Raw genomic sequence first — 18,407 nt, 5'->3', positions numbered from 1 at the left:
TTAAAAAAAGGACTGTATGGTATTTATTTACATGAAAATGTGAGAGGAGGAGCATTTGCACTCACATTAACATTCATTATAATCTCTTTTTCTAGCTCTACAAAAATAGGTTTACTCTCTATGAACTTGCATTTAAAAAGGTGAAATTTCCTCAAAAATAAAATAAAATGTATTGTAAAACAAACCGGTCCTAGATGTAATCCCCAAAAATGACTTGTTTATAAGATAAGGTTAGAGTATTTGAAATAGTATCAACAATGAAAGCCTCCACATTATTCCAGGAAATGCTAGATATGTTAGCAGGACCAAAACAAATGAGAAGCTGTTTAATTTAAGATGACACAAGTTTTAAAATTGTTCTGTAAATCCGGATGTGGATGGAGCGGTTTGATGACGTGTTTCCGCGGTTGCCATGGCGGCGCGTTTTCAAGCACGGAAGAAGCGCGAGACAAACAAACGGTAAACAAACTCCTTCAACTCTTACTTTTAAAAATGTCTGGTTACTCGAGAATTTGTCTTCATTTCATGATTTTATGAGATTATTCATTGTTAATGAAGAGAGTTTTCATTGACTTACATTGAAACCACACGCGAGTGAATACTTCAGTAACTTAATGAGTCACGTTAGATATATTTTCATTCAGGATATTGATAAAAGTGCCTCTGTTGCTATATGGGTTTTACTATATGAAGAGTTTGGTTCCAAAATGAGATAACTCTAAAAATATACAAAAATTATGTTTTTATTGTGTTAGTTAGCTGTGTTTGTGTAGCTGTTATGGCTTACATCGAAACAAACCAACTGCAGTTTGATTGATAGTAATTGGAGTGCACAATAAAAAACATGATTCGATGAAACAAGATCTCAATCTGGAACCAAACTCTTCATGTGGGTATGAGGTGTAGACGCTCTATAAACAGACATAAAAATATCTTCAAAAAAAGTCAAAGATCTTGTGGTTAGAACAGATGAACAGAATCAAGCTTGATGGATTGATGCAGTAACATGTGTTACATGACAGTCGTGTGTGTGTGTGTGTGTGTGTGTGTGTAGTGAGATGTCCGTGAGCAGACAGGATGATGATGATGTGGAGCCACTTCTTCCATCAGCTCTTCATCAGTCTTCTCTTGTGATGCGCTCGTGGCCGTCTTCTCCTCCAGCAGCGTCTCACAAAGTCTCCTGTGGTCTCTACCGATCAATGCAGCGCACCCGACAGCGGGAGGTCATGGGTCACACTGCAGCCAGGTACACATGAAGAGTTCACATGTTTCCATGTTGTGTAGAAGCGCAGCCCGCTTATCATGAGACATAACAATTCAAATCACCACATGTGCACATGTCATCTCTGTCTCAGGCTGCTGTCATTCATGTCCTCTCCTGATCTCAGAGCCACGCCCCCTCTCTATTCTCATGGGCTTAAAGAGGCACGGGAGGCGGGACACCTCGAGGACTCCTCCCGTGATGTGATTGGCTCTGGAGTGCAGGAGGCAGGTTCAGAGGTGGATTCAGAAGGTGATGGACTGTTACACGAGATGGACCTTCATCTGCAGAAGAGCCTGAACGGATCAGCACAGAGAACGGTAACATCTGACACGTGTGACGGCTTCATCTTGTCACGCAGTGATTCTGTATGAAGAACCAGTGTTTCCTGAAACATTCAAACACCTACACATTTCTTCAACACCTCAAATACCAGAGACCTGTACAATGTGTGTTATTCTTGTTTCTGTGTGTGTAGAGTGGCAGTAGGCATATAGAGGAGATGGAGAATGTGAGGACTCATTTACAGTCCATACTGAGATCAACATCAACAACTCCACACAGACACGGTGAGCACACACATCACATCACAGGTCATCAAAAACATGTGTGACACTCTGTGTTGGTCATGTTATTGACTTATTTTGTGACAGTAGAGTTCACATCCCTGTCCCTTATGCTCAATTACCTTTTCTTGTGTTTTTGTTTGTTTGTGCGTGTGCGTGTGCGCGTGTGCGTCTTGTAGAGTTTGGGGCTCCTGTGTCAGGACACATGCTGGACGAATCACCTGACAGCGACTGCACCTCACACCTGCTCCGGTGAGTAGATCTCTCTCTCTTGTTAGACATTACATGTCATCACATAATGTTCTCTATTTTACAAGGTAAGTGACTGTAAATGTCAACATCATCATTTGTGTAAATTAATGAAGAATGTCGAAAGATACAAGAGTTAGTTCAATGAGTCTGCTACTTTACTTCAACAGGAACTCCTGACCTGAGGCTTCCGTGAATATGTAGTTTACACGTAACATTACACTTCAAAAATATTGTAACTGGCCCCAGGTCAGTGTTGAATGAAAAACTCAGCTTCAACACTAGATGGAGCCAAATAAATCTGAGTGGATGTCTCTCAATTCAATTCAGAAAGCTTTATTAGCATGACACAAACATACATTTTGTATTGCCAACACATTAAAACAACATAGAATCTTAACTAAATCCTGGAGAGAACAATAGTAATTAGACAAAAACTTATAAATAATAAAAAAATGATTATAAGAAAAACATGTTACAACTGAACTTATAAATTTGAACATTATATACATCTACATACATGTGTAGGTGTGAAGTGTGTGTGTGTTTACTGGCTGTTTGTTTCTCACTGGCTGTCCCTCAGGATGCTACATATCTTGCAGCTATGTTACAACATTTGGCTTCTTCGCCAAGAATGAATCCGAGTTGTTGGGTTGGATTACAGGTGTTAAATTGGGGGAATATTTGATTAATTTTGGGGTAGTAATGCTCTATGATGTCTTTATATTTTGTGCATTCTGTGAGGAAGTGCAGTTCTGTCTCCATCACTCTCATCATACAGTGTGAGCAGAGTCTGTCCTCACGAGAGATCCAGATCTGTCTTCTCCGGCCCGTCTCTCTGTCTCTCTCTCTCTCTCTCTCTGTCTCTCTCTCTGTCTCTCTCTCTGTCTCTCTCTCTCTCTCTCTCTCTCTCTCTCTCTCTCTCTCTCTCTCTCTCTCTCTCTCTCTCTCTCTCTCTCTCTCTCTCTCTCTCTCTCTCAATCTCTCTCTCTCTCTCTCTCTCTCAATCTCTCTCTCTGTCTGTCTCTCTCTGTCTCTCCTTGTCTCTCTCTCAGTCTCTCTCTCTCTCTCAATCTCTCTCTCTCTCTCTCTCTCTCTCTCTCTCTCTCTCTCTCTTACTCGCCATGTCAAACACGACTTTGTGGTTTCAGCACAAGTTTTCAATTACAGCTGAAGCACTCTCTCTCTCTCTCTCTCTCTCAATCTCTCTCTCTCTCTCTCTCTCTCAATCTCTCTCTCTCTCTCTCTCAATCTCTCTCTCTCTCACTCTCTCTCTCTCTCTCAATCTCTCTCTCTGTCTCTCTCTCTCTGTCTCTCAATCTCTCTCTCTCTCTCTCTCTCTCAATCTCTCTCTCTGTCTGTCTCTCTCTGTCTCTCCTTGTCTCTCTCTCAGTCTCTCTCTCTCTCTCTCTCTCTCTCTCTCTCTCTCTCTCTCTGTGCTCATGTGCGGAGTGTGAGCGTCTGAGCAAGTTTGCGGCGTGTTTGAGTGAGTTGATTCTTTCTTCTTTTCGTTTTCCTCATTTTCAATTGTTGTGTATTTTTAACACCAAAGGGTAGTAAAAATGGGGACAAATTCAAATGGTTGTGTCTCCTAAACCGCTAAGCATGGGTGCAAATGTTACCTGACGATACAATAACAGTCGAGAATTGTTTAGTTGCGATTGGCAGTGAAGTTGGAGCTCGTAATATTGTGTCCGCTTCCAGGATGAATAAAGCGGTTGTAGTTTTCTTGAAAGAAGTTTCTTTTGTTCAGCATTTAGTCGAGTTTGGGTTTACCATAAGAGATACTTTTCTACCAGTCTTGCCGATGTCAAATCCTTCTAAGAAGGTTATACTTTCAAATGTACCTCCATTCATCACCAATGAGTCACTCGAGCGGTTGTTGGCACGCTTTGTGAAATGAGTTGCGCCGATTAAAATGATTCATCTTGGACAAAAAAATCCAGATTTAAAGCATGTATTGTCGTTTAAACGCCAGACTTTCATTATCTTGAATGCTGAAATTCAATCATTGAATACATCAGCGAAAACTAATCTGATGGGTAAAGACTATACCATTTACATCAGTTATGAATCAATGAGGCGTTTTACAGTTGTGTTCAAAATTATTCAACCCCCACTGAAATTGATTGTTTTGGTCGGTTTGACATTATGATCATTCAGTCATCCTGCTTACAATTAAATCAAAGAGGCACGTGTAGGTCAGACAAATATAACATAACATTTATAATTAAATAACCACAAATGTCTTTTCTGAGCTCACATCATTATCAGTTTTATTCAACCCCCAAGTGACATTCAATCTTAGTACTTAGTACAACATCCTTTTACAGTTATAACAGCTTTTAAACGTGAAGCATAGCTTGACACAAGTGTCTTGCAGCGATCTACGGGTATATTCGCCCATTCATCGTGAGCAAAAGCCTCCAGTTCAATCACATTCTTAGGCTTGCGCACTGCAACTGCTTTCTTTAAGTCCCACCAGAGGTTCTCAATCGGATTTAAGTCTGGTGACTGCGATGGCCACTTCAAAATGTTCTAGCCTTTAATCTGCAACCATGCTCTAGTGGACTTGGAGGTATGCTTGGGATCATTGTCTTGTTGAAAGGTCCAACGTCTTCCAAGCCTCAGGTTTGTGACGGACTGCATCACATTGTCATCCAATATCTCCTGGTACTGAAGAGAATTCATGGTACCTTGCACACGCTGAAGCTTCCCAGTACGTGCAGAAGCAAAACAGCCCCAAAGCATGATTGACCCCACGCCATGCTTCACAGTAGGCAAGGTGTTCTTTTCTTCATAGGCCTCCTCCAAACATAGCGTTGATCCATGGACCCAAACAGTTCTAATTTTGTTTCATCAGTCCACAGAACACTATCCCAAAACTTCTGTGGTTTGTCCACATGACTTTTGGCATACTGCAGTCGACTCTTCTTATTCTTTGGGGACAGCAAGGGGGTGCGCCTGGGAGTTCTGGCATGGAGGCCTTCATTACGCAGGGTGCGCCGTATTGTCTGAGCCGGAACTTCAGTTCCCACATCTGACAAATCTTTTCTCAGTTCCTCAGCAGTCACACGGGGACTTTTCTCCACTCTACGCTTCAGGTAGCGCACAGAAGTCGAAGTCAGCATCTTCTTTCTGCCACGACCAGGTAGCGTTTCAACAGTGCCCTTTGCCTTGAATTTGCGAATGATGCTTCCTATGGTGTCTCTTGGTATGTTTAACATCTTTGCAATCTTCTTATAGCCATTGCCCTTCCTGTGAAGAGTAATCACCTGTTCTCTTGTCTTCCTGGACCATTCTCTTGACCTCACCATGTTTGTAACCACACCAGTAAATGTCTAGAAGGAGCTGAGTATCACAGTCATTTTAAAGCTGCCTAATTGGTGCTTATTAGGCTTTATTGCTGCTCCCTGATATCCACAGGTGTTTTCAATACCTGATTGAAAACACTTCATTGAACCTCTGTTCTTCAGAGTGGTAGTCTTTAAGGGGTTGAATAATTATGTCAATGAAGAATTCACAAAAGAAACATTTACTACTGTATTACAAAACTAATTGATGTCATTTTAGTTGCATATGGTTCTTTAAGAAGTCCTTGTAGGATTTCATTCTGAATACAATTACAAATGTACACTAAATTCCCTAAAACCATTTACAGCATTGGGGGTTGAATAATTTTGAACACAACTGTACGTGTGGGAAGTATGGTCATACAAAACTGTCATGCCCAGAGAATGTTGAGGCTGATAATAGTAATGTGACTGAACCTAATGCTTCAGTAGAACAACAACCTCTTGTGTTAATAGCAAATGAAAGTGACTGTAATGATGGTGACAGGATTGATCAGAATGCTGAAGCGCCTTCCCTATCTACAGTCGAAGAGTCTGTCAGTGATCATGTGACAAGTAAGCACGTTGATGACAGTAATCCTATGACTTAGAATACCGACATGAATGTTGTTTGTGTGATTCAGAGTGAAGAGGGCATTAGTGGTATAGATAGTGATGAAATCTGTGAATCTAACAGACCTGTAGATGGCGCTGAAATAGCGGAGCCTGGTGGTGAATCAGTGGATTCGCAGGCATCAGGACTCTGTCTGTCACAGAGTGAAGAGGGACTGATGATGGAAGCAAGTGAAGCTCAGTCCATGGATTCTGAAAGTGAACTTTCTGACATAGCAGAGTCTCAAGAAAGACCTGCTGTAAATGATCAAAGTTTCAAATCAAAGCGTTCCTATACAATTAAAGCTGCAGTATGTAACCTTGGTATTTGACCACAAGAGGGCGCATTTCCAACAATAACAAAGGCGAAGCTTGATGACGCTATGAAGCAGGTGACGATGGGAGATGTCGTTTTAAATGCGTTTTCGCCATAGCGATGTATCTAAATTGGATAAACGAATCATGATCACGGATGAGGTCATTTATTAGTTTTTGTATTACCTGTATATCTGATCGTATTATTTTATGTCATCATAATTAAGGAACGTGAAATGTTATGCTATATTATCCCGTTAAAACTTACAGCTATTTGTTAAATGATTTGTTGGGTTAATGTTGTGCAGTGTTACGTGTTTATGGTTAATGCCGTGTTGTTTAACGTGCTCAAACCAATCGTTCTAAAATAAATAATTGATTTGCTTACCTGTCTATCAATACACTCGCGAGAGCAGAGTCTCTGTCAAGTCAAGATTGTCGCGCAGCTCTCTCCATCTCGAAAACGCCTGGCCGATATTTATCCTGGTTTTATTCCTCCGTTTGTCACACAGTCTGCGTGTATCCAAATATGGACGCTTCCGTTTTACTGGCACTTCAATACTCGCCAAAGAGTAATCGTGATCCATAACAACCACTTCCGCATTTGACCATGTGATATTCTGGTCTACACCGGAACAAAGTATAGAGCGGACATTGCGTCACTGAGAGGCGACATTTCTTTTCCGGGACGGCCAGTTATTTAAAATCGGAATTTCTCTGAAATAAAAAATCTTTAGAGACTTTTGAAATATTGTAAGTACACAACTGGAGGAAATATATCACACTGTGCAAGTTATTTTCTGAAATTTTATTACAAAATTATTACATACTGGAGCTTTAAGCAAATAAATGAATTTCTTCACAGTACTTTCAATCAAAGAAAACCAAAAATTGAAAAGTACTTTCCAGATCTCGAACTCTTTCTTGAATCTTGTGCAACTGTCATGAGAAAAGCAACCCTGGAAGAGCTTGATCAGCCCAAACGCTATAGACTTAAAAAATACATGAGCTTGGTTAAAACGAAAAACAAGAACTTGATTTAAAGATTAATTACAGATACATTTTTGACTTTATTTTTATTATGACATTTATAAATATTGGATCCTTTAATATCAATGGTTGTCGGCATACTGTGAAGAGATGTGCTCTGATTAATTATCTGCGAATGAAGAAAGCAGATGTTATATTGCTTCAAGAGACTCATTCGGACGCTCAGAATCAGACACAATGGATGTGTGATTGGAAGCGGAATATTGTAATGAGTCATGGCACTAATCTAAGTGCTGGTGTTGCTATATTTTTTTCTCCATGTATAAAGGATCAAGAGGTGATGTTGCCATTGGTGTTCATAAGTTTTCCTATTTTTCTGTATACGCTCCAAATGTTGGTCGAGAGCGCATTATGTATTTTAGAAAGTTGTGTGATGCTCTCTCACAGTGTCCTCAGGATAATATTGTTGTAGTAGGAGGAAATTTTAACTGTACATTAGATCCTGACATTTATAGAAATCATGAAGAACTCATCCAAGTTCTGCCGGAAGTTTAAAAAATATTATTAATTATCATGATTTCGTTGACTTATGGAGAGGGAGTCATCCAGGGTTAAACAATACAGCTGGTTAAAAACAAACTCAAATTCTCTGTCTGGAGCAAGACTTGACCGGTTTTATGTCACAAAAGTTAATAGAGATAGATTTTATAACAGTTCAATAGTCCCCTCCTTTTTATCTGATCATCATTATATTTCTGTTGTTGTATCTGTACTGTCTTCTAAAACTCACAAATCACACTGGCACTTTAATAATAGATAATTACAAGATCACTCTTTTATTCACTCTTTTACCCTTTTCTGGCAATCTTGGAGAGAGGAGAAGGGTAATTTTCCTGTATTGAGTCAGTGTTGGAACATGGGCAAAGTGCAAATTAAGTTGTTTTGCCAGCAATATACTGCTTTTAATACTAGAGCCCTTTGAGAAAAAATGAAGTCACTGGAAGAAGACATTCATAGACAAAGCCATTATGGGGACTCTACAGACTCTATTGAGAGAAAGAAACTAATACTTAAGACACTGTTGGAGGAGCAAGGAAAAACAGCTTTTTTAAGGTCAAGGTTTTCTCAGCTGAATGACATGGATACTCCCTCTGCATTTTTCTTTGGTCTAGAAAAAAAACCAAGAGAACAGAATGTATTTTTCAAACTGAATCTGCCGGGGCGAGGAGTGACATCTGACCAACAGGAAATCCGTACTCATGCTCTTTCCTTTTATGAGGACCTCTGCTGTACTGAACAATGTGATGAAACAGCCATTGAACAAGTTTTGTGTGACCTACCACAGCTATCAGGAGAAGATTGTAAAGACCTTGAGAATTTGATTTCCATTGATGAAGTTTCTTCGGCTATTCAGGAATTAAATCCTGGAAAGTCACCGGGATTAGACGGGCTTTCATCTGAATTTTATCGTTCCTTTTGGAAACTGATTGGAGAGGACTTGTATGCAGTTTTTCTTGAAAGTATCAAACAAGGGATACTTCCATTGAGTTGCCGGAGGGCTATTTTAACATTGATCCCTAAAAAAGGAGATCTTGCTTTACTTAAGAACTGGCGACCTGTCTCCTTAATTTTTGTCGATTTCAAGATTTTGTCTAAAGCAATAACTAATAGACTTAAGTCTATGCAAGTGTAATACATGAGGACCAGTCTTTTTGTGTCCCAAAACGTACAATTTTTGATAATCTCTTTTTGGTGAGAGATTTTATCACAGTTGCAAAAAAACACAATCTAGATATTGGTTTTCTGTCCCTTGATCAAGAAAAAGCATTTGACAGGGTGGACCATCAATATTTGTTTAAATCTTTGGAGGCTTTTGGTCCACATTTTGTTTCATTAGTCAGGTTGCTGTACAATAATATTTATAGTCTGTTAAGGATTAATGGGTCTTTAACTAGAACTTTTCCTGTTTCAAGGGGGATAAGACAAGGTTGTCCTTTGTCTGGGCTTCTGTATTCAATTGCTATTGAACCTCTGTTAGTTATGCTAAGAAAGGAGTTTAGTGGTATTGGTGTGACAGGATTCCCAGAAATAAGCCCAGTTAAACTTACTGCTTATGCAGATGATGTAACTGTCATAATCAAGAATAATCAGGATGTTACTAAACTTATTTCTTGTTTCAACAAGTTCCAAAAAGCTACATCTGCTAGAATAAACTGGGATAAATGTGAATCCTTTTTGTTGGGAGACTGGGAGGATTTAGGGCCACCTTGTTTACCAAATCAATGTCGATGGATCAGGATGGATTTAAATTACTAGGTGTTTACTTTGGGACGGATAAATACTCTGAAAAGAACTGGGATGGACTAGCAAACCGAGTGATTGGTAGATTAAATAAATGGAAATGGCTTCTTCCACAACCTTCTTTTAGGGGTAGAGTTTTGATTATAAATAATCTTGCCGCCTCAAGGCTATGGCATAGAGTAACCGTATTAAACCCCCCTAAAGAATTGCTTACTACAATTCAAAAAGCTTTTATAAAATTCTTTTGGAATGGACATCATTGGCTCATCCCTGGGATTCTTTACCTTCCTGTGGCAGAAGGTGGTCAAGGATTAATACACATTGAATCTAAAGTATCAGCAATGAGACTAAAAACATTGCAAAGACTTGTATTGCTCTAATCCACCACCGTGGATTGTAATTGGCACATCTATATTGGCGGATCAGGGTGGAATAGCCCTTGACAAACAGTTGTTTTTAGTTGAAAAACCCTTTGAGGAATATGAATTTATATCCAATTTTTATACTTCAGTTATTAAATCCTGGAAATGGTTAAGTTTGTTAAGAAGAGATGATGAGAACTATGGAATTTTAAGAACCCTTGTTTTTGAATCCCATTATTAAATTGTCATCTGATTTGTCCTGTTTCATCCCCATTTTTTTAAAGGCTGGTGAGAGTAAAATAATGGATTTAATTGATGTAACCTTGTCTCAGTGGTGTTCTGTGCAATCAATTGCTGCACAGGTTCAAATAAAATCTCTGAGAACTGTGGAGAATGTAATCAAACGTATCAAAGATGGTATTCCCGCTGTAATTATATCCAGTGTTGATACAGGCTTTGTAAATGGTTTTACATCTCCAAATTTCCCAGAATTAACGGTGATACCTAGAGTTGAAGGGGCTGGGAGTGAGTTAAGTCTTACTACTTTATTGATGGGATATGGAGAATTGGTTTTTCATGATGTGGGGAAGAAAACTCTTTATTGTATCTGTGTCAAATCTGTACATGCTGGCCAATTGCAGGGGCAGACAGATACTAAATGGAGAGATTGTGACGATCCTGTCCTTTCTGTTCTTGGATTTCGTGCCTTGGGGACAGGGTTGTTACAGTATCATGTCTTGTGTGTATGTTTTGTTTTATGTGGAGACACGTGGCGGTATGTTTGGATCATTCGCCGCGTGTCATCCTGTGTTCCGTGAAGCTCCGCCCCCTTGTTTCTCCGTTAGGCTCCCTTAGTGTTTTATCTCTGTCACCTTTCTCCCATTAGTGTTTAGTCTTGTCACCTGCCCTTCTCCGTCCCTGTGCAATCTCCCCTCGTTATTATGTCTCTATTTAATATCTCTGTTTCCCGTCACACCTCGTTCGGTTCATTGTATTGTATTTGTCTTTCTAGCCTTGCCCCGTGTTCCGGAGGATATTTGGATTACCCTGTTACCTGTTTGAAGTTTTGTATGTGTTTCCTCCCCGTGGTTTCTGTCGGTGTGTTTCGTGTTTTTGGACTTTTTTGCTACCTTGTTTTGTTTGTTCCCCTCGTGGAAAGTTTTCTGTTTAGTACCAGTCTCTGTTTTGCCCCATCGTGGGTTTTGTTTTATTTAATAGAAGTCTTTGTTACCTCCATCTGCCTTGCATCTGGGTTCTGCTCATACGTTTCGTGACAGAGATAAGCTCTCTATATGTGAAGGGGTTTATCCATCTTGGAGAGTTCTTTATAAGCCTCCTATATCAAAAAAATGTGGTGATCTTCAGTGGCGAATTCTTCATTGTGCTATAGCATCTAATAGTATTGTGTCAAAGTTCAATGAAATTGTTTTATTATGTCCTTGTTGTAACGCAAATGACACTGTTTTCCATATGTTTCTTGAATGTTCTAGGATTGATTCTTTGTTTGTAATACTTGGAAACTTGATCACAAAATTGGGTTTTGTTTTCGATAAATTTGTGTTTGTCTTAGGACATAAATATAGAAGATCATGGCAGCAACAATGTGTTCTTGCCAATTTTTTGAATGGTCAAGCAAAGTTGGCTATTTTGAAATCCCATCAATGCAAAAATGAATGAAAGGATACTGATATGGTAGCCATGTTTAAATCATTGGTAGAATATAGAGTGAAAATTGAATATACATACTTACGTCATATTGATAATGTTGAATTATTTGAATGGAGATGGTGTACGAGAGAAGCATTAGTGATTGTAAATGAACATGGAAGTTTAGTTTTTAATTGAAGTATTTAGTTTTTTTTTTTCTGCAAATTATTTTATTTCATTATGAATGTGATGTTTTTTTATTTATTTTTATTTATCATAAACTAGTATAATTAGCAAATGAAAATGACCCTGAAATAACCGATTAAAAGGGGGTTTTAAAAGTCAAAAGTCTCTCTCTCTCTCTCTCTCTCTCTCTCTCTCTCCCTCTCTCTGTGTGGCCTTGGCTTGTTTTTATATCCCAGTGGAGACTTAAAGATGAGGTCACACACACAGTTTCTCCCAATCTTATATTAATCTTGAGTACCTAACAGTAGTATTGCATTACTTCATATCTTCAAAGAGTGTTTAGTTTGGTCTCATTTATAACAGACAGTTACATCTGTACCATTATTTCTGAACGTGTTCGGGGGGGGGCATGACTTAAGCACGAGTACACAATACATCATCAACATAATTGTGTACATTATGCAAGTATGCGCCTATTGCCAACAAAACACAGACATATGACTTAGTTTCACTTAGTGCGTGTGGTTCATGTCCGGCATCTTTTAGAGCTGGGACGCTCCATCCAGTCTCAAACCATCTCCAAATCCAGCGTTATATCCAGCGTTTATATAACGTCCATCACTGAAATGCCATGACATACAAACTACTGACTCCTCTCACTATCACAAGAGTGACGAGTAGCCGCTGCAGGCACACAGCCGATCTTTACGCATCGCAGTCAATCTTGATTGTCGGCGGTTCTTACTATTACGTTGGGCTTTTTCTAGAGACGCTTTAGCACATTTGAAGTCGTCATCTTATTGATTGAGTTTCAAAGGATTTCCGGGAGACGTGCGAGTCGCGTTCTTTCGTGGTCTACAACAGTTGCTATAAGAATTAATCTTGATAGACTAAAACGCTAAATTCTTAAAAGTATGCATGTTTATCGACAAGTTGACCATGTTAAGCATGAGAAGACAACATGTTTAACAGTGTAAAGAAGTCAGAATGCATGTGTGATGGTCGTAACTCTACGTAACTGATTGACCAGGACTTCGCCCTTTTGGACACCACTGATTCCTGACTATTTCATGCGCCCTTGTTTTTTTATCTTGAGTGTCCCCCGTTTTTGTTACGCCCTTTTCAAAGCCATGGGGCATGAACCACTGTGGCAGCGCATCTTTTACCTGAACACACACCAGCTCATGGGGACTCGTGTCACTGTGGGGATCATAATTGAGGTCCCCACAGGCACAAAAGCTTATAAATTGTACAGAATTATAGTTTTTGAAAACATAAAAATGCTAAAAGTTTTCTATGATCTTTAGGTTTATGGGATAAAATCTAAAGTTTGTATTAAAAATCATCACGGCTGTTGGCTGTCCCCACGGAGATAATAATCCAGACATGCGTGTGAGTGTTTGAATGCTGTTTCTCTCTCTCTCTCTCTCTCAGTGGTGAGATGGATGAGTTGTTTCCTCTGTATTCTCGTCTTCATGTGGACTCGAGCCGCAGTGTGTCTGAGCTTCAGGTGTTAAGAGACAGTCTGGAGAGAGAGAGATCACGTCGTAAGGTACTGACATCATGACTCATTTATGGTCAGTCAGCTGATCATTCTGGTGAAATCAACAACCTGTAATATATGTGTTTACAGAACTGAAGTGTGTATGTGTGTGTGTTTTCAGGTGTGTGAGCAGCAGGTGGCGTCTGTACAGAATAAAGTTCTTCAGGTTCAGCAACAGTTCACACTTGCTGTGGCAGCTGACCGCAAGAAAGACATCATGATCGAGCAACTTGACAAGGTACACACACACACACACACATATGTCTGTGTTATCCTACACACTTAATATTGTTTTAGAGAATGAAACTGAACTGGACATGTAACACAAAGTGTGTGTGTTTATGTGTGTGTGTGCTCGTGTTTGTGTGTCAGACGCTAGTGAAGGTTGTGGAGGGGTGGAGGAGACATGATCAGGACCGGAGCGATGAGATAAAACTTCTGCAGGATGAGAAACAGAAAGCAGAGACAACACTACACAAACAGAAAGAGGTGCAAACACACACACAACTCAACGTTTATATATATACCGCTTTGTACTATTTTAATTGTTACAATGTAGCTCTACATGAAAACATGTCAACTTTAAGCAAAACATTAAATAACACACACACACTCATATAGAAAGAGACAGAAGATGACACAGTAGACACAGTAATATATTAAGCAGACTATGAATTCCTATTCCAGTCGGAAAAGGGTGGCTTGCTCACTTCAGGTCGGTGGAGAGTTCCTGCCTCAAGTGGAGGAGTTCAAGTATCTGGGGGTCTTGTTCACGAGTGAGGGAAGGATGGAACGGGAGATTGACAGACGGACCGGTACAGCTTCTGCAGTAATGCGGTCTCTGTACCGGTCTGTCGTGGTGAAGAAGGAGCTGAGCCGCAAGGCGAAGCTCTCGATTTACTGGTCAATCTACGTTCCTACTCTCACCTATGGTCATGAGCTGTGGGTCATGACCGAAAGGACAAGATCCCGGATACAGGCGGCCGAAATGAGCTTTCTCCGCAGGGTGGCTGGGCGATCCCTTAGAAATAGGGTGAGAAGCTCGGTCACTCGGGAGGAGCTCAGAGTAGAGCCGCTGCTCCTCCACATCGAGAGGGGCCAGTTGAGGTGACTTGGGCATCTTTTCCGGATGCCCCCTGGACGCCTTCCCGGGAAGGTGTTCCGGGCATGCCCCACCGGGAGAAGACCCCGGGGAAGACCTAGGACACACTGGAGGGACTATGTCTCCCGGCTGGCCTGGGAACGCCTCGGTGTCCCCCCGGAAGAGCTGAGGAAGTGTCTAGGGAGAGGGAAGTCTGGGCATCCTGCTTAGACTGCTGCCCCTGCGACCCGGCCTCGGATAAGCGGAAGAAAATGGATGGATGGATGGATGGATGAATTCCTATATGGGGTAGTAATAATTCAGTCAAAATGTTACATTTAAAATAATATTAACAAGTACACAATCCTAAAGATGATGTCAACAGCCCCTTGGTGATTAAACCAGTGCAGCCAGTGTGAAAACTGTGATGAGGAACCCAAAACTCCAGTGGAGAAGAAACCCTCTGAAAACCCAGACCCAACCAGAGGAACCAGTTCTCCTCTGACACCACTGCTGCATCTCTACAAGCTCCACTGTGCTCACACATCTGACTAAATAAACCAAACACAATAAATAAATAAAAGAATTAGCTGATAGATTTAATGTTCTCTTAATATAATAATAGCTCATTTCAGGTGCAATTTTGTTGGGAAGTGGGGACATGTCAGGTCGCCGCCTCCCTCTTTCAGCTCCATACTCTGGACTGGTTACCACCCTCAGAACAATGAGAAAAGAGCTCATTATAAAGGTTGTAATAGGAAGTGTTCCTGGTTCTGGTTGATCTAAATAATGCAGCCTAATAATTAAAGGAATTAGAGGACACACACACACGTTGACTTCACATAACATTGAAATAATAGATGTCTTTTGATTGATCAGCTGTCTGTTTGTGTGTGTACCTTGTAAACCCTACGGTATTAGGACAAAATGTCCCCTCAAAGATGGTTATATCCAAATCCTTGTCCATTTTTTGGTCCCCATGAGAAAACACAATATATAAATCATACAGAATGAACTTTTCTGAAAATGTAAAAGAGCAGAAAGTGTTGTGTGATGGAATGTCCCCATAAAACATGGAAACCAACCATGCGTGGGTGTGTGTTACAGGCTCTCGCTCATGTGGAAGAAACTCTGAACAAACAACAGAAACACAACCAAGAGCTGCAGGACACCAACTCAAGACTGGTAACTAACAGACTCACACCGACACACACATCTGTAGTGTCCAGATCCCACGTTTCTAATTGTGATATTGTGTGTGTGTTTCAGGAGAAGCAGGTGTCGGAGCTGGCATGAGTGTGTAGAGAATCTCCGGCACCTGGAACAGAAACTACGCAGTGATGTGCAGAGAGAGAGAGAAAAACTCCACAAACTCCAAACTGAGACTCACAACACAAAGACACATCTGGAAGAACAAACACAAGAACTCCAGCGACAGATTTTACACACCACACAACACCTGGAGAGAGAGAGAGTGAGACACACACACACACACACACACACACAACAGCTGGAGAGAGAGAGAGAGAGAGAGACACTCTTTGTCGTTTGTGTGTTTTGTGTGTTTAGTCTCAGTTGAGGCAGGAGGTGATTCTGCGTGAGGAGGCTCAGAGGAGATCACAGCAGCTGCAGGGAGATCTGGAGGATATGAGACGAGAACGAGACAGTTTGAAAGTGGAACGAGCCCTGGAGCAGGTCAGTCTCACACACACACACACACACACTCACTCATGTGATCACACCGTGATAATATAGTGTTGTTGTGTAGGCGCGGTTCGAGTCACTGAAGTCTCAGATGGAGGCGGAGTTTCGTCTGTCATTAGAGCAAAAGCTCAATGATCAGCTATCAATCATACAGGAGGAGAACAGAATGCTAAACACACAACTGAGAGAACATCACAGGTACACAAACACACATCTATCAGTACAATTTTGATTTAGCAGAAAGACATCACTCTTCTGGTGTGTTGTGTTGTGTTGTGTGTGTTGTGTTGTGTGTGTTAAAGGAAGCAGCTGTTGGATCTGAGCGCGAGACACGAGCGAGATCTGTCCACACAACTGGATCAGTTCAGAACACAACTACAGGAGAGAGACCTCAAACTCCAGCAGCACACACAACACTACCAAAACAAGTGAGTGTGTGTGTGTGTGTCTGTGTGTGAGAGAGAGAGATGTGTGTGGTGTGAGGAGTTATGTGTGTGTGTGTATGTGTAGACTTTCAGAAATGCAGGAGGAGTTGGTTTCTATGGCCGCATCAAAAAAGAGGCTTGAGATGCAGAGGGAGGAGCTTGTGTCTCGGCTTCAGGGAATGATGCGCTCTCATTGGGCGGAGGCTTTAAAGCTTTTGACCAATCCTGGGCAGGTACTACTGTCACATGTCATTAAGATTTAATAATTCAACCAGTTATTATGTAAGGGATAATCTATGGCTAGCCGTACATTAAAGGATTTTACTGCATGACATGGAGGCCAAGAACCTCCCGATGCGGAGCACAGTGAAAGCCCTTTAATGCTTGGCTAGCCGTGGATTATCCCATTTATACCACGGTCATTTGCCAAGTTAAAGCTGTTGATGTTTACGGTGTCATTTTAGATCAGTTTCAAACATAAATTAAAACGACTGGACCTACTCGTGCATAAAACACTTTTAACGCACACATTCCAGCCAATCAGAATCCAGTATTCAAACAGACCATAGTATAAAATGAATATAATCCACTTTGTGTGTGTAGATAGAGAATATTTTTGTTCCTCCTCTGTGGGAAGCTTATAAAATCTCCTGTCATCCTGAAGACACATCGAGGAGTGACACACACCTGCCAGGTATCTGCTGTATGACACACACACACACACACAAACAAACACACAAATTGACTTGTGGCTCATTCCTGATTCCTACTTGGAAAAAAGCCCCAAAATAAAAAAAATAATATAGAAATCACCAGTGGGCCTGTTGCACCAGATGTGCGTAAGTTACAATTTATTCTAGTTTTGAGTTAAACGGACATTAAGTAAAAACTTACAAACTACTAAATATATTAAGAAAGAACTTACGTATGGCAGGTGCAACCTTACCCTGCCGTTTGTGTGTGTCGGCTATTTTACAATAGTGTTGAATTCATTTCAGTCAGTCCCATTAGGGTCTACACTCTCTGTTGTGTGTTTTCTTGTTGCAGGTGCACAGGCTGTTGTTCTGAATCTTTCCAGAGAGAGAGAGAACGAGCGAGAGACACAATCTCATTCTGATGTGTTAAACTACAGTCATTCATTTACACCTCTGGAGCCTGTGCTGGACCACACTCATCTGACAGGTACACACACACACACACACACACACACACTCATCTGACAGGTACACACCCACACACACACACACTCATCTGACAGGTACACACACACACACACACACACACACACACTCATCTGACAGGTACACACCCACACACACACACACTCATCTGACAGGTACACACACACACACACACACACACACACACACACACACACACACACACACACTCATCTGACAGGTACACACACACACACACACACACACACACACTCATCTGACAGGTACACACCCACACACACACACACTCATCTGACAGGTACACACACACACACACACACACACACTCATCTGACAGGTACACACCCACACACACACACACACACACACTCATCTGACAGGTACACACACACACACACACACACACACACACACACACTCATCTGACAGGTACACACACACACACACACACACACACTCCTCTGACAGGTACACACACACACACACACACACTCATCTGACAGGTACACACACACACACACACACACTCATCTGACAGGTACACACCCACACACACACACACACACACACTCATCTGACAGGTACACACACACACACACACACACTCATCTGACAGGTACACACCCACACACACACACACACACACACTCAT

At 41.0% G+C, this 18,407-nt stretch overlaps 1 protein-coding gene across 1 annotated transcript in view; it reads left to right on the top strand.

Annotated features, from left to right (window-relative positions):
* Positions 1-301: 301 nt before the first annotated feature.
* cntrob (centrobin, centrosomal BRCA2 interacting protein) overlaps positions 302-18,407 on the top strand; it is a 25,536-nt gene continuing 7,430 nt past the window's right edge. Inside the window, 17 exon segments of the mRNA XM_056733798.1 lie at positions 302-459; positions 1,055-1,246; positions 1,356-1,581; positions 1,740-1,830; positions 2,007-2,079; positions 13,256-13,373; positions 13,486-13,602; positions 13,737-13,853; positions 15,553-15,630; positions 15,715-15,735; positions 15,737-15,919; positions 16,015-16,140; positions 16,214-16,347; positions 16,452-16,577; positions 16,660-16,807; positions 17,178-17,268; positions 17,622-17,756. Coding sequence (XP_056589776.1) covers positions 413-459; positions 1,055-1,246; positions 1,356-1,581; positions 1,740-1,830; positions 2,007-2,079; positions 13,256-13,373; positions 13,486-13,602; positions 13,737-13,853; positions 15,553-15,630; positions 15,715-15,735; positions 15,737-15,919; positions 16,015-16,140; positions 16,214-16,347; positions 16,452-16,577; positions 16,660-16,807; positions 17,178-17,268; positions 17,622-17,756 — 2,023 coding nt within the window. The 5' untranslated portion in view covers positions 302-412.

The sequence above is a fragment of the Triplophysa dalaica genome, chromosome 20 (assembly GCF_015846415.1).
Source record: "Triplophysa dalaica isolate WHDGS20190420 chromosome 20, ASM1584641v1, whole genome shotgun sequence".
NCBI lineage: Eukaryota > Metazoa > Chordata > Actinopteri > Cypriniformes > Nemacheilidae > Triplophysa > Triplophysa dalaica.
Note: the sequence above shows the minus strand (reverse complement) of the source record. Positions and strands in the feature narration are given on the sequence as shown.